Below are 25,646 nucleotides of genomic sequence, written 5' to 3'. Positions count from 1 at the left end.
AGCGGATTATCTTTTCAGATAACTTTGAACTCATTATCAGTCTAATTATCTTCCGATAAATTTTTGGTCCAATAATTTTTAGACCGTGAACATGGCAAACAAAGGTAAACAGATGTGTAGTTCTATCTTCTGCAAACAGAGGAGAGCTGCTTCTAGAAGAAAACCGCTCTCTCCGCTACAGGCAAGGAGAACTGGTCATCAAAAAAAAAAAAAAAAATTGATTTCTTTTAACACCATACTGATATGCAGCCAATATCACCCAGTCATCCAGAGGCATACATTTTTAACTTATGTTCAAATTTTAACCAAACTTATTTCAAACAAGTTATTTAAATTAACATCATGTCTGAAGTTTTTATAAAGTGAAAATATCATATATGTTTTAGTTTTAAAGTAATGCGCTAATTTTTAAGGTTTTAGTGTGGACATGCTGTGTCCAGGTGCATTATGGGTGATGGGGGGGTGATTGTTTTTGCAGGCTTTCAAGGTCTCTACTCCCATCTACTGGCCAGTAGTGTTCATGGCAGTATTGGCCCTGAAGCTGGGCTGATATTTTCAATCACTGTACTCGGTTCCAGCTCAGCTGTATCACAGAACCGCACGGTGTAAAAGTTCAGAGCACATGATTTATGTTCTCACAAACATTATACATTCAAAAAACCACACGTCGGACTCATGTTTCCAGAAGCAAAATGTAAACAGAAGCTTCTTTTTCAAAATTAATTTACAAAACTCTCGATGGAAGACATCAAAGTTTAAAAAAAAACATTACAAGACAGGTGTGCTGTGTTTGCACAGGCACAGTGTGAGAGTTTGGACGCTTGTAGTGCTTCAGCAGCGCGATGCCCTCATGACGGCCGACCAGAATATCAAACAGGTTTGATTTTCATCTGACCATTCGATCGGTGATCAGGAGGTGGTTGTGAGATGTTAAACGCAGCTTGTTACTGCCATGTATACTAAACGATGCAGGGACGCGTGATTAACCTGAAACTCTGTGCGATCCAAAAAAATTCTTGCACGAATGAAAAATCAACTGAAAAGGGCCAAAACTTGCCACTGGTACCAGTAGATCATGGGCAGTGTTCTATTTATTTTGACACCAGTTATATCAGACAGTTATCTAATTACAACTTGACTTTTTTTTTTTTTGAAAATGCCTTTTTTTTACAAATAAAAATTGGCATATTTTACAAAAGCACATTTATCTGTAAACACCAACACACACACAACTCACATTAACGGTATTGGTTTACTAGAATGAATCAACCAATCAGTGTTACTGGTGGCCATTTTACCCAGAATGTCATCTGTCTGTGTTTGTTACAAAACTTCAGAATTAGTGCATTATTCAACATTAAAAGATATATGTTATATCTTAACTTGCACAAATGACAGAATTGACATTATTGGGAGTTATTCTTATCAGTATTCATTTTATTATACACCAAACCATAACTCAGCACTGCTTTATTTTCCAAGACCTCGGCCTGATGACAGCATTGTGGTTGGGTAGAGAGTTGATCTTTGTGGCTCCTCTCAGTTGCCTCTGTGCTGGAAGCCATGTAGTAAACTGAAGCTTCCAGCAGGGGGCAGGATGCTCAAAGACAAAAGTGCTGACTCGTTGTGTGGGTCTGTGGTCGCTTTTGATGCTTCCAAAAGCGATCATGGTGTTAAAACTCAAAATCAGCTTGTTTGTAGTTGCAAATGTACCAGAGAAAATACTGGAGTTTATCGGTTATCTATAACTTCCGATACATTTTTGGGTGGTTTTAAGAGGTGGGCGTACCAGGATTTGGTATTGTTCCGATACCAAGTAAATACAGGCCCAGTATCACTGATATCGATACCGATACTTTTTCATATTTAGCTTCATAGAACCAAAGGATCCAAAGGCCTAGGATAGAATTTCGCCAACATTGAAGTGACAAGAAAGGAAAATACTTTATTATCACAATCCTCATTTTCTTTAAAAATATTACTCAACCACAACTTAAAACAAAATCTCCGGAGGTAGAGGGCTGACTTGAGGAAAGTGCTGAGTGGGCGGGCCAGGCTGAGTCTACCTACAGGTTGTTGGCTGGCGCCGCTGAGCCACGTGATGGCGCAACAACAAAAGACCAGAGGGGGGAGGGTGCACTGCTCCTGTTGTGTGACACAGCACAGTGCTGCTCTTACAGACAGAAAGTAGACTTTGATGACTCTGCATGCGCAGCAGTCAGTGCTGTGTGGGAGAGAAAAAAAGCTTGAGTATCGATCTTTTTACACGAGATTGTTCACTATCAATACCAGCACTGGTATCGATATTATCGATATTAGGATCGATCCGCCCACCTCTAGTGGTCTATCGTTTTTATCTTATCGAAGATAACTTTTCAGTTATCTGATTATCTGTTATCGAAGTTAGTTTTTTGGTTATCTGTGCCCACCACTGGTTGTTTCTGGCATCCTCACGTGTGAACATGATATTGGAGTCCACTGAGTTGATGAGCTCTGTAAAGGCCTCCACTTCCTGTTGCTTGATTTTAACCCATGTGTCATTGACATATCTGAACCAGTGACTGGGAGAGATGCCCGTGAATGATGCCAAGGCCACCTCCACCTTAAAGACACTAACCACACGTTTGAGGACAAGGAAGTTAAAATCTTAGCCAGAGAAAAGAAATGGTTTGAGAGGGGAGTGAAAGGAAGCATTGTATGTGAAACATTTGAAACCCAGCCTTAACTGGGAGGGGGTCTAAGACCGCTTTGTCCCCTGTTTACAATGGGTACTTTTGTCAAAGCAGTTTTCAGTCTTTTGTTCATGGTAATGAGTCATTCACGTCATCAGGAGAGGTCATCAGGAGAGGTGTCAGTCCCATCATTAGGTGGGACACCTGCCCTGTCATTAGTCTGGTGCTAACTAGAGAACAATAGGTGCTAATTAGAGCAATTGTTAGTCACTAGCCAATAGCAGTCTACCTCTCGGTAGGAGGGGTCTCGTTATGTTTAAAACTCGCTTTTGCTGGCTTCTGTTATTCTTCTCTACAAGAGTCAAGACAGAAGTCAGACTACCAGAGCAAGAATTTTAGCTGAGGAAGCTTCTGCGATTAGAAGTGAAACATCCTTGCTTCAAGCAACTCACTCCAGTCGAAGATTCAAGCTTCTCTACTATGAAAACCACCTGGACAACTGAGAGCCTTCACAGAAACATAGAATGACATCCAAAATCCTCTAAAATCCTCTTTGGGGAAAAATGTTTATACATGTTTGAAGTTGGATGCACACTGCAATAATTGCTTCTCCAAATTTCCTCAGCACTTCAGACGGTTTTGTGGATAGAGCATGGGTTTGTTGAAGATTAGCACTTTTTTTGTTTTTCCTAGATAATAGTTCTCTATCTCCATGTACTTGGTATAAGAATATTTAGAACTTCCAGCATTATTGTCCCATAAAATCAAAGAAAAAGACAAGTTTAAGGTGAGTTTTTTTGCTTTTCAAATTCAACATAAAAGTTAATCTATTGTTGTGTTTTGAGTTAGGATTTGAGTACTCATGTAAAGGTCTTGCTTATTTTCATAGCAACCATTTTGTTGCCACAGTCTTGCCATAGCAACTAGATGGAAAACATTTTCAAAAGGTCGCGGTCACAACAGAGATGCCTATAGTCGGTATCAAAAACAGTTTTGGATTGCAAAACATGTACATTTCAATCCAATGCAACACTCCTCATTATTCACAGATATCATACATTTGGTGTTAAATGAAAGAGGGAAATGTATTCAATTCTGTGTTGTTTTTGTTCACTAAAATCTCATATTTCATTAAGGAAATGACACATAAACATGACCAAAATAGCAGTTTTATAACGTAATTTTTAAAATGTCCAATTTTTTTCAGGTAAATACTGAAGCATTTAAGCTGAAAGTTGATCCACAAAAAATGCTCTTAGTGAAAACTTCATATGATGGAAATTTCAAATAAATCCAAAAACTATTTACTGAAATATTAAGCAAGTGCATGTGCATCTGAACTAAGTTTGAAACAGACTATAGACTAATACAGTAGCGTTCAGAATAATAGTAGTGCTATGTGACTAAAAAGATTAATCCAGGTTTTGAGTATATTTCTTATTGTTACATGGGAAACAAGGTACCAGTAGATTCAGTAGATTCTCACAAATCCAACAAGACCAAGCATTCATGATATGCACACTCTTAAGGCTATGAAATTGGGCTATTAGTAAAAAAAAGTAGAAAAGGGGGTGTTCACAATAATAGTAGTGTGGCATTCAGTCAGTGAGTTCGTCAATTTTGTGGAACAAACAGGTGTGAATCAGGTGTCCCCAATTTAAGGATAAAGCCAGCACCTGTTGAACATGCTTTTCTCTTTGAAAGCCTGAGGAAAATGGGACGTTCAAGACATTGTTCAGAAGAACAGCGTAGTTTGATTAAAAAGTTGATTGGAGAGGGGAAAACTTATACGCAGGTGCAAAAAAATATATAGGCTGTTCATCTACAATGATCTCCAATGCTTTAAAATGGACAAAAAACCAGAGATGCGTGGAAGAAAACGGAAAACAACCATCAAAATGGATAGAAGAATAACCAGAATGGCAAAGGCTCACCCATTGATCAGCTCTAGGATGATCAAAGACAGTCTGGAGTTACCTATAAGTGCTGTGACAGTTAGAAGACGCCTGTGTGAAGCTAATTTATTTGCAAGAATCCCCCACAAAATACTTGAACAGGTCATGTTGCCTTATGCTGAAGAGGACATGCCCTTGAAATGGGTGTTTCAACAAGGCAATGACCCAAAGCACACTAGTAAACAAGCAAAATCTTGGTTCCAAACCAACAAAATTAATGCCTCACAGATGTGAAGAAATCATGAAAACTGTGGTTATACAACTAAATACTAGTTTAGTGATTCACAGGATTGCTAAAAAAGCAGTTTGAACATAATAGTTTTGACTTTGTAGCGTCAACAGCAGATGCTACTATTATTGTGAACACCCCCTTGAATGCTCATGAATGCTTGGTCTTGTTGCATTTGTGAGAATCTACTGAATCTACTGGTACCTTGTTTCCCATGTAACAATAAGAAATACGAGGTCTATTAGATAAGAAACCGACACTTTTATTTTTTTTTAACTATATGGATTTGAATGACGTGCGATTACACCAATCATGCTTGAACCCTCGTGCGCATGCGTGAGTTTTTTCACGTGTGTCGGTGACGTCATTTCCCTGTGGGCAGGCCTTGAGTGAGATGTGGTCCTGCCCTCTCGGCTGAATTCCTTTGTTTCACACGCTGCTCGAGACGGCGCGCGTTGCTTTATCAAAATTTTTTCTGGACCTGTGAGAAATATCCGAGTGGACACTATTCAAGAAATTAAGCTGGTTTTCGGTGAAAAGTTTAACGGCTGATGAGAGATTATGGGGTGTTTCTGTCAGTGTAAGGACTTCCCACAGAGCGGGACGTCGCGCAGCGCTTCCAGGCGCCGTCGTCGGCCTGTTTCGACCTGAAAACATCCTAATTTAAGGCTTAATTCATCCAGGACGTCGTGAGAGAACAGAGAAGATTCAGAAGAGGCCGGCATGAGGACTTTATGCGGACATTCCACTGTTTAAGGACATTTTTTAATGAAAGACGTGCGCGCAAATTCGCTGAGTCGTTTCCGTGACGACTCGGCAAATCTGTGTGCGCCGCGACAGGAAAAACACCTCCGTGTTGAAAACCATTTGTAAAATTCAGGCGGCTTTTGATGGCTTTCAACAAGTGAGTAACTGAGAAATTGTTTAACAGCTTGGGCATGTTCCAACTTGCCCGTTAAGGTTTCCAACGGAGGTGTTTTTCCTGTCGCGACCCCCCGCGGTCAGGTTCGGCCCAACATGCGACTCGGCCCGCACGTTCTTTCATTACAAAATGTCCGTTAACAATGGAATGTCCAAATAAACTCCTCATGCTGACTTCTTCTGAAAGTTCTCTGTTCTCTGACGACTTACTGGGTCAACAGAGCCTGAAATGTGGAAGTTTTCAACTTGAAATGGCGAGACGCTGCCGCCTCGAAGCGCAGAACGCCGTCAGGCACCATGGGCCGTCCTTACGTGACTCTACCAGACCAAAATCTCTCATCAGCCGTTAAAATTTTTACCGAAAACCAGCTGAATTTAGCGAATGGTGTCCACTCAGTTGTGCCTTACAGTTTTGAAAAAATTTTGATCAAACAAAGCAGCAGTCTCTGAGCCATTCCTAAACAATGAAAAAATCGACGAGAGGGTGGGCGACTCCTCACTCAAAGACTGCCCACAGGCGAATGACGTAACCGACAGGCGTGAAAAAACTCTTGCATGTCCACGAGGGTTCAAGCATGTCTGATGTAATCACACGTGATTCAAATCCATATGGTTTTTGAAAAAAATAATAAGGTCGGATACTTTTCTAATAGACCTTGTATACTCAAAACCTGGATTAATTTTTTTAGTCACATAGCACTACTATTATTCTGAACACTACTGTACATGTAGTTATGTACTTATAGCGTTTCTAAACATCCATAAATGTCATGCTGACACACTGATAGTAGCGTGTGCCCTTGAGTATGCCAAGGCAGGAATGAGGTGACTGTGGTTGCAGATGATACAGATATCCTTGTCCTATTGATGCACCACTTTCACAAGAACATGGCGAATATTTATTTACAGTCAGAGGTAAAGAAGCCAAAGCTGGTGTGGGAAATAAAAGATCTAGTCAACAAAGTTGAGAAAGTAATATCAGCACATCTTTTGTTTATTCATGCCTGGAGTGTATGTGATACAACGTCTGCCCCTTTTGGACATGGAAAGACTGGTCTGTTGAAGAAGGGAGCAGAATATAAAGAAATACAACAGATATCAACTGTGATGAATGATGGCAGTGCAACACCAGAGGAGACTGGTAAGGGCCCTGTTGTGAAAGTGTAGGTACACGGACCCGCAACAGGGGGCGCTAATGAACGGACAATGGAGGAAGTCAAATCACAAAGCTTTACTGTTGTGAACACGCACAACAAACACAACAGATTACAATTATAGCGGTAAGCCGAATTCCAATGGTGTCGTGTGGGCAGGCTCGACGATAGGAGACGTCTGTCCGAGTCGAACCGGAACCACCCAATTTCTTCTGCCACCGAACCCCGGGAATACTGGAGCCGCCAAGTCCCGAACTCCCAGGTGGCCACTGCCTCCGCTCGTCGGATCCGGTACTGCTGGCAAGGAACAGAAACAGTCAGGTGTGGGTGCGGCCGCACCCAGCAACACACGGGGTGGAAACACCACCTCCACCTCTACTCAAAATAGTACTGTAGGATTGGAATGTGAGTACTTATCCTACTTCGTCCAATACGGTCTTCAGCTGACCTAAGCACAAGCAACACAGTATTAATTCTCAGAATAATACAACTGGCTGAGTTCGTTACCTCCTTAGTAGAGCGATATCTCGGCAATGAGGTGGAGATGCCGTCCTGCTGATATACCCTCCCTGGTGATTGATATCAGCTGTCTCAGGTGATGGTGACAGCTGTCACCCTGGCTGCTCCTGTGAGGCGGCAGCGCCCTCCGATGTCTGGAGCCCGCACTCCAGACAGGGCGCCCTCTGGTGGTGGTGGGCCAGCAGTACCTCCTCTTCAGCGGCCCACACAACAGGCCCCTTCATACATAACACGAAAGATGCAGAAACCAGAAGAAAATTCGCAAACCAAACACAAAATGGGGAACCACGACACATTCCACCTGCTGTTGTGAGGGACGAACAATCGCACAGGCGTGCATGACACACCGGCGACAGTTTTCTGCATGCTCGTGCGCATGCACAAACACAGTGGAAGCAGCTGGAAGGTGTTGCATCACATCGTGCCGTTGTTGTGGGAAAAAATAAAAACCAGCTGGAACGTGTTGCACCACATTGTACCGCTGATATGGAGAAAAAGAAAAAGAAAAATATATGCCCCCGTGGGATTAGAACCTGCAATTTACAAAGTTCTGATTAACAGACAGATACTTTACCACTGCACTACCATCACTGTCTTATAAAAGGAGTGTAAAATGCTTAAAATCAACAAGGAGATAAACATATTATAAAGAGAAAAATTAGATGAAGAGGAAGTCTTTAATTTTCGCCATAAGAACTGACAAAACGGCATTTGTTACAGCGTATTTTTGGTGATACGTGACTGAAAGTGGTGTATGTGTCACACTGTTGGCTTGTCATCCTGCGGAGCACTGGCTGTGGTCTCTGTGTTTTTAATGTGACACATCGTGTGCACTGAGCCGTCATTTCCAGCTATCAGTGAGTCTCTGGCTGGTGATCACAGGCGGCTCCCTGTGCGCTGTGCACTCAGACTGGCCGCTCCCCATCTGTACATATCAGCACATCATGCAAGTGTGGAGGAGGGCGTGAAACACATGCACCCACGTGTTGTGGGGGGAAGCGGGAGTGCAACACACACGCAATACACATGCACAGCACATGTGTTGAGGGGGGAGCTGACACTCTGGTATGCCACATATGTGTTGCTTGACAACTCCACAGTCGTGGGAGCACTTAGACAAACTCCACAGCCAGCTCAATAGTGATTGTCTGCTCACTATTTTGTGCTGACAGTGCGAATGGCCACACATTTTCTTTATCTAAGTGTCCAGCGAGTGGTTTCGGATGTTCATGTGTGTCACCTGGAATTTGGCCAACACCTGCTGCAAGAGGGATTGAATGGGCTCTCACAGGGCACTCTATAGTTCGGCTGCTGGTGTGCACGAATAGTTGTAGTGACCAGTGTACGAGGCATTTGAGGTGGCTCCGATTTTTCACAACTGGCATACAATTCCTCCTTCGTGCGCTAGTTGGCTTCAATTGTGTTATGTGTGAAGGAGCCTTAAAGCTGGTTCCCGATTATTTGTTATCCAGTTTGGCGGCAAGGAAAAAGATTCCTTAAACATTTTACAATACATGAAGTACGTGGAACTTGTATCATCCGCTAAAACATTACTTGATCCCCAAAAGGTTCCACCTACACAGAGAGCAGCACTTTTCCATAGCTTGAGGGTACACTTACAAGTAATGCTTTGGAAGAAGCTCTCAGATACATGTGCAGGCCTTGATCCCAAACAATGTGGATTGTTGTGGTTTTGCCCTGGTTCTGTCGGGTTGTCTGGTTTCTGCTCTATCTCTGTGTTTCCAGGTGAAGCTGAGGTGAAGCTGCTGTGGTAGTTTTCGGTTCGGACTGTATTTCAGCTGCTGGTGACGTCATGGCTCGTCTTTCGGCTGTCAAGACAGCACATGGGAGCTGTCTGAGCGGTGTCTTACATCAGGGCTCCACCCCATCTGTCAAGACACCACATCGGTCTGTTGAGAGGTGTCTCATGGCTGATCAGCATTCCCGCTGAGTGGATGTCCACAACTGACTGTCATCTCGTCTCATCACCGTTCAAGATTTAACCTTGGACCTTTCAATGGTTTGGGGCCAGAATCTCTGCTCTTCTCCAGCAGAACCTCCATGTTCCTCTGGGTTGAAACCGGGTTGCCACGGGTTCCCAGCTGTGCTCCTACATCGCACCCAGCTGGTAACCTGGTCTTATGCTGTCTTAGTTATTCTGGAGCTAATGTCACTTCTCGTGTTTTTTCCCGAAGTGACCCCCCCAAGCTCATTAACTTTTCCTGCTGTGTTTTTCCAGACGGAGTCTCAGTACTCTGCATGTTCTGTTGTGGCTTTTCTGCCTTACTGCTCCTGCATTTGGGTCAACATCCAAACCCAGTCCTCAACCGTAACAGAAGATTCTGGCCACAACAGTGACAAAGCGGGAGCAGTACCAGTTCGGTCTGTCTTTAGTTACTTAGTCTCCTGGTCTGTCCTTAGTCTCCTAGACATTTTTTTCTAGGTATGCCCTAGTCTTAAGTGCCCTAGTCTTAGGTCTCCTAGTCCCTAGCCAGTCCTAATTCCTTCATCTTCTACTCTGTAGTTCCTTAGTCTCCTAGTCTGTCCTTAGTCTTCTGGTCTTAGTGTCCTTAGGTTCCTAGTTTCCAAGTTTGTTCCTAGTCCAGCCCATTCCTAGCCGTCAAGTCTAGTCCTCATCCAGCCTGTCCATGGTCTCCTAGGAATTTTTTCCCCAGCATAGTTCCTCCTCTCCTGTTGTCACTCTGTCTCATCCTGCCACATTAGCTCCAAGTCTGAGTCAAGTCAAGCTCCCTTGTGTCCAAATCAGGTTCTCATGCCTTATGTCCCATGTCAGGTCTCTGTTTATTCCTCGTCCTCCACCTTCCCTGAGTGGAGTTTGTCCTTGCCAGTCCGACCTCTACTGTAAGCAGACCTCACCTGCTACGTGTTCCACCTTAGGCCCAGGAGGGTCGCACGGCACCTGTTCTTCGCCATGGGCCCTGGATGGGGTTGCATGGTTCCCGCCCTGTCTTCGTGTCCTGCCCTGTCTTCGTCGTGGTTTTGGGGGTTTCGCCCAGCACTGCCTTCCTCCTCTGGGATGTTGGCCTCCAGCTTGGCCCAGTAGGTCACCTGGGGGTCTCTCTTTGAGGGGGGAGGGTGCTGTTGGGGTTTTGCCCTGGTTCTGTCGGGTTGTCTGGTTTCTGCTCTGCCTCTGTGTTTCCAGGTGAAGCTGCTGTGCAAGCTTTCAGTTCGGACTGTGTTTCAGCTGCTGGTGACGTCAGGGCTCCAACCCATCTGTCAAGACAGCACATGGGAGCTGTTGAGCGGCATCTCACAGCTGATCAGCATTCCCGCTGAGTGGGTATCCACAGCTGACTGTCATCTTGTCTTATCACCGTTTGTGTGTGCTCCCAGCTGTGCTCCTACATCGCACCCACCCGGTAACCTGGTCTTATGTTGTCTGTCTTAATTACTCTGGAGCTAATGTCACGTCTCATGTTTTTCCCGTAGTGAGCCCCAAGCTCCTTAACTTTTCCTGCTGTGTTTTTCCAGACAGAGTCTCCACACTCCACACGTTCTGTCATGGCTTTTCCGCTGTGAGCTTTCATGTTCACAAACATTATCTGTTGTGCTTTCCCGCTGTAGTTTTCAGGCTCAGTATGTAACTTATTGTGTTTTTTCCTAATGTGACATTCCAGGCTTAGAAAGTAACCTCTTGAATTGAGCTTCCATTCCCTGAACGGAATCAGTTGTGATTTTCCTGTTATAAGATCCCAGGCTTAATCTGTAGTCTTTATTTCCTCTGTGAGTTTTTCTAATTCAGACATAATTGCCCGTGTATTTCTTTGTGAGCTTTTGGGTTGTAATGTTAAAGTTATCTATTGCATTTTTTGCTGTGTGAGCTCCAGCTCTAAATATTACTTCCGCTATTTAAAGTGGATCATTCTTGTTTATTCCACAGTCACGCCTTCATTCCTTTGGCTTCAACCCAGACATAATCTGCTGGCTGCCTGGTGTGTTTTCACTAGAGTTGGGTATCGAGAACTGGTTCTTTTTGAGTATCGTTAAAAAATGATTCGATCCACCAATATCAATAGCCTTTTTGCTTAACGATTCCCTTATCAGTCATTCCAAGCAGCCGTTGTTTTTGAGGGTGTTTGTCGGGAAAATGATCATTTCTCTACATTGATTACAGACCCTGCAGTGGATTTGTAATCAACCGTTTCTGCAGCACAACACCACTTTGAAGCGTGAACCAATGAAGAAATATTTCAATCCACTAGCTCGTTGGTTCTTTGATTTGCTGCTCTTCAGAAATGGCAAGTCCGCTTCTTAACCCCTCTCAAAACCATTAATATATTGTGAGTCACTTTTGTGTAGATTAAAGTCACTAACTGGGACTCATGTCTTGTTGCAGTTAAGAAACGAGAATCGTCCTCCGTTCCGTTGGCACAGCTCCAAACGCTGTGCGGCTCTCTGCTGAGAAAGAGTCCGGTCAGAATTACTAACTTCAAAATCAATTGTCGCTTTAAATAAAATGACACCTCTTACAAATGTTGTAATACAGACAAGAAACTACAATCGACTAAAACATTTTTTTTCCTCCCAAAATGAGACGTCCTGCATTCGTGCAGCACAGCTCAGATATATGGAAAGACATTCATGCCAATAATGTCTGAAAGGAAATGCTTTTGACAGTAACTACAGATTTAGTTTGTTTCTATTTATGTCCAGAGATCAAGGATCTACCATGTAGAGTTTATTATGTCCAAAGTTTAAGGATCCAGTGACCAATTTCATATTTATTTACTTTAAGACTCAATAAAATGTTGTTCAATTTAATCAGCTTATAAAGCACCAAATCACAACAAAAGCTGTCTCAAGGCACCTCATGTTATGTGTCGGACGCAGCCCGGAGAACCGACCAGTGTTTGAAGGACCCAGTATAAAATAAGCAGAGCACGGTACAAAGGATAACAGAGTTTAATGAACATAACAGTGATGTGAAAAAATATAAAAGTGCGCGGTCTGGCGTGGTGGTTTTGCGGTGCGCTCCCAGCAGCGCCAACGGTCCGGAGCCAGAACCAATTCGGACCCAAGGACCCCGCCGACACCCCGCAGGTGGCCGCGACAAACCGAGTCTGTGAAAGAAGGAATCATTATGTGAGTCCACACTCAACACACAGAGAGAACGCTCAAAGGTGCACAAACAGCAAACACTTCCTGGCTTAATTACTAATCAGCTTCCCACCCTGCAGGCATGGAACATCCAGTTCACAAAACTCCACTGCAGTGGAAGCTGATTACACGACCAACATACAGCTCAATATAATAAGGTGTGAGGGACACCACATTTACTGACTGTATAAATGTTAGTCACAAAATCTAACGTACCTCAGGAAGTGTGCTGACGAGCGTGAGACCTCACCCCCTCCTCTTTCACAGACCATGCATCAAACCTGGACGTTCTCTGCATCCACTGATGATGAGATGGCTCCCGAGACGACGATCTCACCCGTCTGGTCACAAGGTCGAGTCTCTGGCAAACACACACTGTGTACTCCAGTCTTAAATGCCACCATGTTCCAATCCATGTAGATGCACCACAGCTGTGAGTCCTGATGAGCCGCAGGTGATCAGCCTCAGGTGATCAGGGTGAGGTCCTGATAAACTCAGCTACACAGCCACTCAGTCCCAAATGCAAGCCACCTGGAAGGAAAAACAAAAGAAACAAAAAGGCAGCCAGGCCCCCCCAGCCATACAACACCTCACACAGAACAGTTTAACATAAAAATTAAAATAAATAAATAAAAATTAAAAAATTCAAATACATAATTAAAACAGAAGTAAAAGAATAAAACAGATAAAAAATAAAAAACTTTTCATAAGGAAGAGAATAAAAATAGGCTTTAAGTCTTGACTTAAAAATGTCCACGGACTCTGACTGTCTCACGGTCGCAGGAAGACTGTTCCACAGAGTGGGTGCACGATAAGAAAAAGCTCTTTGATTCGCTGACATAGAAAATCGGCTCAATAAGCGTAATCGATAATGGTATCGATATCGATATAATCTTATCAATACCCATTCCTAGTTTTCACACATGGCGCCTCACACTAATCAGCTGTTAATTATCAGTCTGTTCTACTCTTAGTACTCTTAGTACTCTGCTGCTTAGTGATCAGCTGTTATTCAGTTCTCTGAGTCTGTTCCTTTCCATGTAGTTCAGTAAACAGCAGCTGTTAATCTGTGATCAGAGTTTGTGCGCTTCTGCGCTGTTTCAGGAACAGTGTGCACAATAATCTAGTTTTTTCCACTGGCTGAACTCTTCAGTTATTTTGAATCATCAGTGATCAGATCCACTAACAGTCTGGAGTGGGCCGCACTCAGCTGCTAAGCTCCTGAGTGAATGGAGCTGTGGTATTCTGAGTGCAGTCACCCAGAGAGAACTCTGCTGTATTGCTGCACTCCTAAACCCGGCACCTGGAGCTGTAATCTGACTCCGTCTGTCTGCCACATGTGCATGCCTCTGGGATGTGTCATGTAGAACTGAAATCCTGAATGAATGAAAACTTTGATCCTGAATTTTGATCTGAACTCCTGAGTGAACTGAACTTTGATTCTGAACTGCAACTATGAATGAACTATTTAAGTGTAGTTTTGACTTTCATTTCCAGATGTGTGCCCAAATGCACCTGCACAGTCTCACCTGCTCTCTCATTCTCCCTTACAGTTCATCCAGGCCTAGTAGCTCCGTAGGCTTGCTTCACCTGGTCCCTGTTCTGTCTGACCTGTCTGTCCCGTCAGTCAGGTCCCCGTAGTTCCAGTCCCTGTCCAGTCTGTCTTGTTGGTCCAGTCCTCATGGTTCCTCCTGGTTTTTGTTCTTCCACTGTGCAGTCCCCTTTTTGTTCAGTAAACTCTTGTTTTTCACTCAGTCTGCTTTACTGCTCCTGCATTTGGGTCAACATCCAAACCCAGTCCTCAACCATAACAGGGATGTAGGCTTGATGGCACAGTGTTCTCCCCAATTATGACAGATCTGGAATCCATACTGAAGTTCATAAGATGTCACTGCAAACTTACATCCCTGTCACAAAAATGGATTTAATGTGTAGCAGCATGCGCAGACTGCCAGAGGAAGAGTTGCCATAATGCAGAAGAGATTCTCCTTGAAGCAGATAAATAATATGCGAATCAATAAACAAATCAGTACAACAATGTAAACAACTGTAATCTTTCTTAGTTATGAACAATATTTTTTGTTGCAATTCATGCAGTTATATTTAGACTTTGATCAATTAACGACATAGGCCAAATCATTGTTCCATTTGGGCTATTTTTGATTACAAATTGATTGATTACAAATTCATTGTTTTATTTTCATTCAGTCAAGCATCTTGTCTGTAAGGTGACACATAGCAAAATTATTGAGACAGAGCTGAGGGTCAGGAACACAATGAAACACGTTTAGTCAAGTCTTGAAATGTAAGGTATGTTTACATGTATGTGAAACCCATTGGGTTTTGGTAAAATGTAACATAAATTGCTATTTTCATAGGGACAATGATATTCCCTGTTTTGTTTTTATTCTTTTGTGCCTACATCATTTTTGAAGGTACTACCGCATAAAATGCATGAGAAGATACAATTAATTTAGCGCACATGCATGGGCCTTTAGTACCCATTTTGGATATGTTGTTCTATGACGAAATATGCTTCAGATGACACCAAAAGCAGCTAATTAACTATTTTTTCCCAGTTGAACAACCAGACTTAGTATTTGTCAATAAACGTGTATATAAGTTGTGAGTGTCACCCCGTCAGCAGAGGCGCACCTCACTTTTTTAAACTCTCAACGTGTCGGCCTCACACACATGCTCCATAGCTCCCACAAACATTTTTCCAGTTTCATGATTAATCTGTTTAACAGCATACAGATTAAACTTTCCCTGCTTGCTTCCATGTAATTTTTAGTCATTTCTAATATAATTTCTTTTCTGTACTTATGTTGTCTGATGTGACGTCGTGGGGAATCCCTGAAATTGGATATTTAAATGGTGTGGGCCAGGGAGGAGTTTGGTTCCACGCTTAATTCCACGTTTAGTGGGATGTGCAAACGGAACGTGCGCAGATCCACGCCTACGTACACTTTGATACATCTGAATATTTTTGTGCTTACGCCAGTTCCTGGGTTTTGGCATACACCATGTTTCAGTACAAAATCCACTTTATTTAAGCCCTAAGAATAAAAAGCTTATTGTCCAGGTCTAGAAGAGTCTCAGTGGGACTAACCTGGTTAAATAAAGGTTAAATTAAAAAAAAAGTCCAGATTTGAATCTGCTGTTTGTTAGAGGATGGACAAACTGATTAATTCTGTCAGGTCTGCAGCAACCTCGCAACCTCGCTTTTATTTTGAAATACAGGCTCTTATTATGGAAGTGTGACATGAACAGGCTTGAATTCAAAACAAAAATTACTGATTTCTCAAAAAACATTGGTCCGATCACCTTGTCATTGTCACCATTTGAATCCTCATGAAAAAATACATAATATGCAAAGGACTTTCTGGATTTCAATTGATGCTCCGGATAAACAAACACTGAGGCCACTTGCCTTTTATTATAAGGATAAATGCTGATAAAAGGTAGCTGTCAACAAGCTCTGTTCTTGCAGCAGTTCATCTTAGGTTAGTCATTTGTAGTTTAACATAGGTGAAATGACAAAGATCTAGTTTTGCATAATACGAGCGAAGCGCCGCATAGCGGCGTGAAGCTCGCTCATGGTACACCGAGTCCCAAACAGGAAGTGTCAGATTTTGAGTCCACACACTCAAAAAACATGCATTGGACGGACTCAATTCAATCATGTGTAGGATTTCCATCTAATAAATATATGTAGCCCCAACTCAAATAAAGCACATCCATGCAAGATAATTTAATTTCATTTAGTTGGTACTACATATATTTATTATATGGAAATCCTGCCCATAATTGAATTTAGTTCATCCAATGAGTCATTTGTTTGTGTGATACACTGACTCACTGGATTGGATTCCATCTAATAAATATATGTAGTCCCAACTCAGTTAAATTACATTATCTTGCATGGATGTGTTTTATTTGAGTTGGGTTTACATATATTTATTAGATGGAAATCCTGCACATAATTGAATTGAGTTCATTCAAAGAGCCATTTTTTGAGTTCAGTGAAGCAGGAAATGTCAAATGTTGACCACTTCCTGGATCAATACTTCCTAGAATGACAGTAGACGAGATCCCATGGAATATTGCAGGAATTCAGTGGCAAGTTCACACTGAAACAAGAAGTGTCAAATTTTTGAGCCCACAATGAAACAGGAAATGTCAAATGTTGAACACTTCCTGGATTGACAATACAGGAGATCTCATGGGATCTCATGGGAATTCAGTGGCAAGTTGAGACCAAAACAGGAAGTGCCAAATTTTGAGCCCACTGTGAAACAGGAAATGTCATATGTTCAACACTTCCTGGATTGACAGTTATGGGATCTCGCTGGAATTCAGTGGCAAGTTGAGACTGAAACAGGAAGTGCCAAATTTTGAGCTCAACAGTGAAACAGGAAATGTAAAATGTGTTCAACTTTGGAAAGTTTTTTTTATAATTCTCCTCTAGTTTTGATCAGGGTTTTTTTTTGTTGTTGTTCATTGGTATGTTGTTTTTGCTGTTGTATTTAATCCTCCGTAAGGTTTCTGTGTAAATTTTTGTTTGTCTCATTAAATAAATAAAAAAAGTCAAATGATGAACACTTCCTGGATCAACACTCAATCATCTGAACATCATCCAGGTACATCACTGTCATGTTGGAATGTGATGATCATATTACAACATGAAAGCACAATTTGCAGCGATCGAGAGCCGGTTTCCCTAATCTACTCGGAGCTGGCTGCACACATATTGCTATAACTGCACCGGTACATAATGAATTTGTTTTAGTTAATAGGAAACAATTTAATTCCATTATTATACAAATCATATCTAATGCACAAATGCATTGGGTTGGGTTGGGAACGGGCTAGAGGCTGGCACGGTGCACGATGGATGGCTGTGTGGATAAATAGTTCATTTGTGTAATTGTTCTGAATGAAAATCAACACGGGCACATTTGGGCATGTGCACATTCAAATATGTTGTTTGTTATTATTGAAGCGTCCAGCCCCTCTCCAGGAGGTCGATGATCAACTTTGTAGTCGTATCATCTGACCTTCGGCCACGTGTCTCGGACACTCGAGTGAAGAGAGGGGCAGAACTGTCGACCGATCACCACCTGGTGGTGAGTTGGATCCACTGGGAGGGGAAGAAGCCGGTCAGACACTCCGTAAAGATGCCCGAGCACCTCAACTGACTCCTTTCGATGTGGAGGAGCAGCGGCTCGACTCCGAGCTCCTCCCGAGTGACTGAGCTCCTCACCCTATCTCTAAGGGAGCGCCCAGCCACCCTGCGGAGGAAACTCATCTCGGCCGCTTGTACTCGCGATCTCATTCTTTCGGTCATGAGCCAAAACTCATGACCATAGGTGAGGATCGGAATGTAGATCGATCGGTAAATCGAGAGCTTTGCCCCCCTACTCAGCTCTCTCTTCACCACAACGGTCCGATACAGTGACTGCATCACTGCAGATGCTGCACCGATCCGTCTATCGATCTCACGCTCCATCCGTCCCTCACTCGTGAACAAGACCCCGAGATACTTAAACTCCTCCACTTGAGGCAAGGACACTCCACCGACCTGAAGAGGGCAAAGCACCTTTTTCCGGTTGAGAACCATGGCCTCAGATTTGGAGGTGCTGATTTTCATCCCGGACGCTTCACACTCAGCTGCAAACCGCCCCAGTGCAAGCTGAAGGTCCTGATTTGACAAAGCTAACAGAACCACATCGTCCGCAAACAGCACAGACGAGATTCTGTGGTTCCCAAACCAGAGCCCCTCTACACCCTGGCCGCGCCTAGAAATTCTGTCCATAAAAATAATGAACAGAACCGGTGACAAAGGGCAGCCCTGGCAGAGGCCAAAGTGCACTGGAAACAGGTTTGACTTACTACCGGCAATGCGAACCAAGCTCTTGCTGCGGTCGTACAGGGACCAGATAGCCCTTAGCAAAGGACTATCCAGGCGCTCCCTTAGAGATAGGGTGAGGAGCTCAGTCACTCAGGAGGAGCTCGGAGTCGAGCCGCTGCTCCTCCACATCGAAAGGAGTCAGTTGAGGTGGCTCAGGCATCTTTTCCGGATGCCCCCTGGACGCCTTGCTGGAGAGGTGTTCCGGGCACGTCCCATTGGGAGGAGGCCCCGGGGAAGACCCAGGACACGCTGGAGGGACTACATCTCTCGGCTGGCTTGGGAACGCCTTGGGGTTCCCCTGGAGGAGCTGGGAGAGGTGTGTGTGGATCGGGAGGTCTGGGCGGCTTTGCTTGAGCTGCTACCCCCGCGACCCGACTCCGGATAAAGCGGAAGAAAATGGAAGGATGGATGGATGTTTGTTATTATTATTTATTTTGTTTCTTGATGGTGGAATGTCAGTATCTTAACAAGGCACCAGTTATCTGCCTGTGTTCAATATTTGTCAATAAACGTGTGTGTAAAGTGAATGTCACACTGTCAGCCATGGTGTCCCTCACTATTTTAACATCAATGTGCGCGCACTGCTCTGAGCCCTCAGCGTTTTGACCTCACACACACTCCTTTTTTTTCTGTGTTCATGTTGACTAACGTGACAGCGTGGGGAATCCCAGTTCCAGGGTCTATTTACACAGATTTGCATATTTAAATAGGGCTTGGTGTGTGTGTATGTGCGCTCAATTCCACATTGATTGGGATGTACATACAGAACAGGTATGAATCCATGCCTACGCATACTTTGATACATCTGAATATTTTTGTGCTTACGGCAGTTTCTGGGTTTTAGTATACGTGTTAGTATAGGGTGACCACATTCTGATGCTAAATGGACTGCATTTATATTGCGCTTTTCCATCTGCATCAGAAACTCAAAGCGCTTTACAATGATGCCTCGCATTCACCTATTCACACTCAAGGCATTCAGTACACACTGGGAGCAACTAGGGGATTAAAGACCTTGCCCAAGGGCCCTTATGGATTTTCCAGTCTGGCAGGGTTTTGAACCGAGGATATTCTGGCCTGAAGCCCAACGCTTAACCATTAGACCATCACCCCCGATACTCGAAGTTACTCAAAGATAATCAAAGATCAAAAATAATGAAAACTAAAAGCACTCGGAGAGTGCAAACCTCCGCCAAGGCCATGGGGTCACTGACGCCATAACATCTACACGCCGTGGAATCATTGAACCTAAAAAAGTCTAACAATGATGTAGTAGTAAAAAAAGTTTCATCTGCTGTGACTGGATAGCATGTATCCTTAGCGCTTGGCATCACAGTTTATTGCAACTTGCACCTTTCCCAGAAGCTACTGTCATCTGAGCACTGATATTGATATCGCATGTGCTTATAGACAAAAACAAATAAGAGACAAAATTCAATTTATTATTCAACTAAACTGCAAATATATGAATTTTTTTAACATTTATGAAACACTTCTCTAAATAAATAACAGTAAATTCTGAAATAGAACTATTTTTTAAGTGTTGCATTTGCTACACAAGGCCATAGGGTCACTGACCCTAAAGAGATTCCGTCCTTGGCACAGTGATCTATTCAACAATTCATTGTTACCACCAAAACTATGACACATACACTTTCCTTTCCTTTATATTTGACATCCTTGACCATGAAAACATACCACTAGAACTTGGAATCACTTTTATGTCTTTATTAGTTCAAAAGTTATTGTACAAAAACGATTTTTCGGTAATGGCGGTTTTCTTCTGGATCTAGCTCCATAACATTTGAAGCTACATCAAATCTGATGACACTGTACTGAATCAGTACAGATTCAGCTACAATTTGGTGTTAGTTGTGCATCTCTAGCTTCATTTGTCACCTCACACTGACACATTTTCTATTTTCCCTATATTTTTGCATATTCTGGATCACCAGATCTGGAATCCGGATCCGATCATCACCAAACTTTGTTGTTTGATAGAACATTTGACTATGTTACACCCTAATTTTTTTCAAGCCTTTCTGCCTTGTTTTTGTGGAGTTAGAAACTAGAATGTCAAAATTCCCCCTATCCCGCAATGGTGAAGAATCCTTTAAAAAATTCCTGGATCCGGATTGTGATCCGGACCACCACTAAAACTTAATCACTTGTTCCTCTTGTCATTTCCAACCACTCCACAAAATTTCATCAAAATCCATTCAAAACTTTTTGAGTTATCCTGCTGACAAACAGACAGACAAACAAACAAACAAACAAACTCGACCGAAAACATAATCTCCTTGGCGGAGGTAACTAGGATGGCCAGGACAGGACATGAAAACAGGACATGTCCTGGGAAAACAGGACTTTTTTTCACCCTATTTTAGTAGGAAATCCGGGCAAGTCTTTGTATGTGAGGCTCCAGACCACGGTGTCTTACTATATTAACCTGTTATTGTGTACACACAGATGTCACAAGTTTCCATACCTGGAATATTAGGTTTTGACTTTTACGTTATTTTCTTGCTGGCAAATCTAGGATTTTGTAGTAAAAGTCTACTTTTGAAGAAAATTCTGTTGTGTCACTATTTTGAGAGTTTCTGGTCATTTGCCACAACATCTCCTTAAAAAGAAAGGGTCTGCCTACCTCAGTCCAAAAAACTGTCCAGACAGTTTGCCAAGGGACATAAATATGGCTACAGTCAGAGTCATCCCACCTCTGATCTTTCTGGGTGAACTTTCTCCAAGGTACATTAAATGGGTGCTGGTACCCAAACCTGCAATGCCATGAGAAATTCTTCAATCAGTTTGGTAAAAAGGTGATGTCTTGGCATGCTGCACTGTGTCTGTCATTGGACTTACCAACTGAGTAGCCATAAATGAATCTTGCTGCAATAATCATTTCAAATGAGTTTACATGTTTGCTTGTCAGCATGATCGCTCCTGCAGTGATGGAAAGGCAGCTGTTACAGAGCACCGCCTTCTTCCTGCAGGGGAAAAAACAATCACTTCAGGTCTTACAGTCCGGTTCAAGGATGGAATGCTGCATGAAATGTGTGTTACTCACCTTCCAAGCAGATGGGAGATAAATCTGATACTGACGGCACCAAGCAGCCCTCCGACAGCGTAAACAGAAACAACAGCAGACCAGATGATTGTGACCGTCTTTGGCTGTGGATGGTATTTATACCTGCTGTACCAGCTGCTGTTGATGAAGCTCTGAATGAACTGAAGCAAGTTTTATCAAGGTCATATTTTCAGAAAGCTGCTATAGGTCACAGGTATTATTTTTACCAATATATGACAGACAGTGAGGAAAAGAACCTCAGTGTCCGCAGAACAACTGAGTTTCATGACGAGTCATATTTTCTGTCATTCAGATAACGCTGCTTTACCATTTAAACATTTTTTTAAAATTCATGTACAGTACATACCACTTGGGCCAAAAAGCTAAGTGAAGTAAAATATTTAGATTGGATTCTATAAATTTAATACTATTTGAATCTCAGTAGTGACATTCATGGTTCTGGGTCCTCATCCTTTGAGATCATGAGATGCCAGGGAAAAAAAATGTATGGAGGTATGAAGTCACTGGACAGAGGTTCAGGACAACAAAGGTCCAAGTCATTAAGGTCCTGGTGCTCCCTGTCTTATTGTTTGGTTGTGAGACTGCCTTAGGTCCTTGGTTAGCCAAGGACCTAAGGCAGTGATTAGTTATTTTTGGTACTAGAGTTCTTCAGAGGATCCATAGGTACTGCTGGAATGGCTTTGACAGTTCAGTTTAGGGAGATTTGGATGATTAGTGTCACATCATGAGACAAAGTCAAATACAACATCCAATCCATCCATCCAATTTCTATACCCGCTTACTCCAATTAGGGGTCACGGGGGGGGGGGAGCCTGTCACAGGGCATGAGGCGGGATACACTCTGGAAAGGTCTACTGTAGGGCCACATATAGACAAGCAAACACATTCACATTCACAGCCACGCGCACACCTACAATTTGAAGTTTCCAATCAACCTAACCTGCATGTCTTTAGATGTGACAGAAAGCCAGAGAACCAGGAGGGAACCCACACAAACACAGGGAGAATGTGCAAACTCCACACAGAAAAGCCCCATGAGTTAAGCGATCCCATGACCTTCTTGCTGTGAGGCAACAGTCCTATACAACATCCCAATTCTTCCAAAATATGCGTGGATGCATGTCATTTTCATCAATAGAGAGCATTTTGTTTATGCAGCATTAGAGAATTCATTGATTAATTCATCTTCTACCGCTCAGTCCAATTAAGGGTCATGGGGAGCTGGAGCCTATCCCTGCAGTCATAGAGTGTGAGGCAGGGTACACCCAGGACAGGACGCCAGTCTGTCGCAGGGCCACAAATAGACAAACAAACACAGACACACCCACACAGACACCTACGGACAATTTTTTTAAAGATTCCAGTCCACCTAACCCGCATGTCTTTGGATGTGGGAGGAAACCAGGGCACCTGGAGGAAACCCACGCAAACACGGGGAGAAGGATTGAAGGATTCAAAGGCGTTTATTGTCATATGCACATAGGAACATGTTCCCTGCACAATGAAATGTGTTTACTGCATTTAACCCATCCTAATTGCCAGTTAGGAGCAGAGGTCGCCTTTACGGCGCCCGGGGACCCAGCTCTAGATGTATGTCCCTGCCCTGAGTCACGAGCAGGGCTGAGCAAACCTTGACCGGCTTCATGACACACTTAACAAACAACAACACACATAAGCCGGTCCGGTACATAAACACACATAAAAGCACACACAAGGAGAGTATTGGGAAGAAAAAACCTCCATTGCTGCTGTGTTGAACACACACAGCACCACTGAAGCAAAAAAAACTCATAAGCACAGAAAACAGTCACAGAATAACAGTAAACAATCACAGCAGACAACAGACAACAGCCGAGACTTGAATGTGTCCAGTGTTCAGACAGACAGCCCAGAGGCCGCCCTTGGCGCCATCAACAGGCCTTATCTGTCCATCCTGGGGGGGGATCCCAGTCCTGAATCAGTCCACCAGAGTCCAAGGTCCCACAGTCAACATCACAGGACTGGGAGGGGGAAAGACAAGAAAGGCGGGGTAAGACGAGGAGCGAGGCAACAGGAGTGTTCCTCGGGGGGAGGATTTTATCTCAGCGGCCTTGAAGGGCAGCTGGTGTTTGGAAACCAAATAGATATCCAGATTAACAGACACCTGAAAGATTCCACTGTCTGAAACTTCAGAGTGGCTCCCAAATACTTCTGAATAGAGGAGAAGAGATGTGGTCATTACTGATGATCAAAGCGGTTTTCCAGTGCAGCCATTCTCCCCGAGATGGATTCCAACGTGCGGTTAACACCTGCCGACTGAGCTGACACTGCCCTTCCAATCGAATCGAACATGTGGGGCAGCCTGGACGGGCCGATTAATGCTGCCTCCACCTTCTTAATTTTCCGGTAAACCAGTGCTGTGGCCGCTCCACACAGCAGAAACCCAGTCACCACAGCTCCAATTAAGTAAACATCTTCAACGTCCTCCACAGACAACATGTACAGGCACATGACTTGCCACCTCCACCAGCTGTCCATCACGTAACCCGCCACATGTGTCCCGGCAGGACAGGTCGGGTCCTCCGCTCCCGAGTGTCTTGTAGAAAAAATAGTGTCAATTGCGTTCAGAGACCACTTGATTAGATCCATTTTGCCATTTCCAGAGGAGCAGGGCTGGCAGCCTCACAGACAAACATGCTACAGTAGAAGGAAAGTTGGGCAGGGAGGAGGAAAGAAAAATGCGACCGTCCCGACCGAGAGCAAGAAGGCAAGAGAACATGCAAACTCCACACAGAAAGGCCACGGGAATTGAACACACGACCTTCTCGCTGTGAGGCAACAGTGCTAACCACTAAGCCACCGTGCTGCCCGCATTAGAGAATATAGTCCATAATATGCTGTGTTACAGATGGTATAGTAGATTGGTGTATGTATTGTGGGAAATCAAATGCGTGAGTTTGAAGAAAGGGAAATGCAGATTATTTTACCGGAGATGGTGAGCTCAATACAGTAACATGGTAGCCATTCTGGAAGGATCCTCCAACCCCCAAAGCAATAATAAGGAAAAGAGCATTTCCACGAGTCTACAGTGCAGAGTAGAGAACAGAACAATTAGACCAAAAGTATAAATGACACATTTGTCATTTTACACATGTGCAAGAGATTGTTCATGGGCACCTTAGCGCATTGCCTGTCTGACAGGGAAACAAACCCAAGGGCATCAACTATCACAAGAGTCATGAGTATATTCTGTAATTACAGCTTCTTTTTTCTTTTTTAAGGTTTGAAATAATTTTTAATTATGCAATTATTCATGCAGATAATGTGAAATTTGAATGTTTAAGAGAATAAACACTGATTCCCTGAAATCCCATCATACTCGGTACTTAATTCAGTGCTAAACATGAAATTGAGTAAATTAATATAAAAGTTAAAGTTTAAAAACTGTTACGTTGAATCAGATTCATCCTCTTGAAAAATTAATGTTGACAATGTTGTGTCACCACAGTTTTGCTGAGTCACTGAGGGTGAATAAACCCAAAAACCTAAAAACAACTGGCTGAAGCTGAACAAAGTTTTTGTTTGGTTTTCAATTTTAATGCTGTTAAGACTATTTACAGCTAAAGCATAAATTTAGACACAGAGAGTGAAAATACATTGTTATTTAAAAAATAATTAAGTCATTGCGTCATACACTTTTTTTTTAACCCTGTCTTGTGTGAATTTATATCTTAAATGTGATATCTAACAAATAGTGTATAGTTAAGCAAAGACATACCAGCTGTCTGAGCAGAGAGTCCATTGTGTATTTCTTGGTGTGAAGATTGCAGGACATATGTACTCATTGCATGACCTGTATTTAGTGTTCCAGTTTGGTTATTATTAACTTTTCAGACTGTCTGACTAGAAATACAAAAGCCAGAAGCTCTGACGATGACTCAGCTTATTAACTATCACTCTGCTGTAGTTTTGACTTTATGTACTACATGTGTATTTCTGTTTGAATACTTGCTACCATCATATTAAGCCTGTGTCACACCGTGACATATCAAAGAAAAACATGAGGAGCTGATACGAATTTTGGATTGCCGTTTGTG

At 43.0% G+C, this 25,646-nt stretch overlaps 1 protein-coding gene across 1 annotated transcript in view; it reads right to left on the bottom strand.

Moving 5' to 3' along the window:
* slc2a9l1 (solute carrier family 2 member 9, like 1) overlaps positions 1 to 25,383 on the bottom strand; it is a 69,227-nt gene extending 43,844 nt beyond the window's left edge. Inside the window, 5 exon segments of the mRNA XM_034167710.1 lie at positions 21,130 to 21,259; positions 21,345 to 21,469; positions 21,550 to 21,710; positions 24,537 to 24,632; positions 25,328 to 25,383. Coding sequence (XP_034023601.1) covers positions 21,130 to 21,259; positions 21,345 to 21,469; positions 21,550 to 21,710; positions 24,537 to 24,632; positions 25,328 to 25,351 — 536 coding nt within the window. The 5' untranslated portion in view covers positions 25,352 to 25,383.
* Between the last annotated feature and the right edge of the window lie 263 nt (positions 25,384 to 25,646).

This window comes from Thalassophryne amazonica, chromosome 3 (assembly GCF_902500255.1).
Source record: "Thalassophryne amazonica chromosome 3, fThaAma1.1, whole genome shotgun sequence".
Lineage (NCBI taxonomy): Eukaryota > Metazoa > Chordata > Actinopteri > Batrachoidiformes > Batrachoididae > Thalassophryne > Thalassophryne amazonica.
This window is presented reverse-complemented; position numbering and strand designations above follow the sequence as displayed.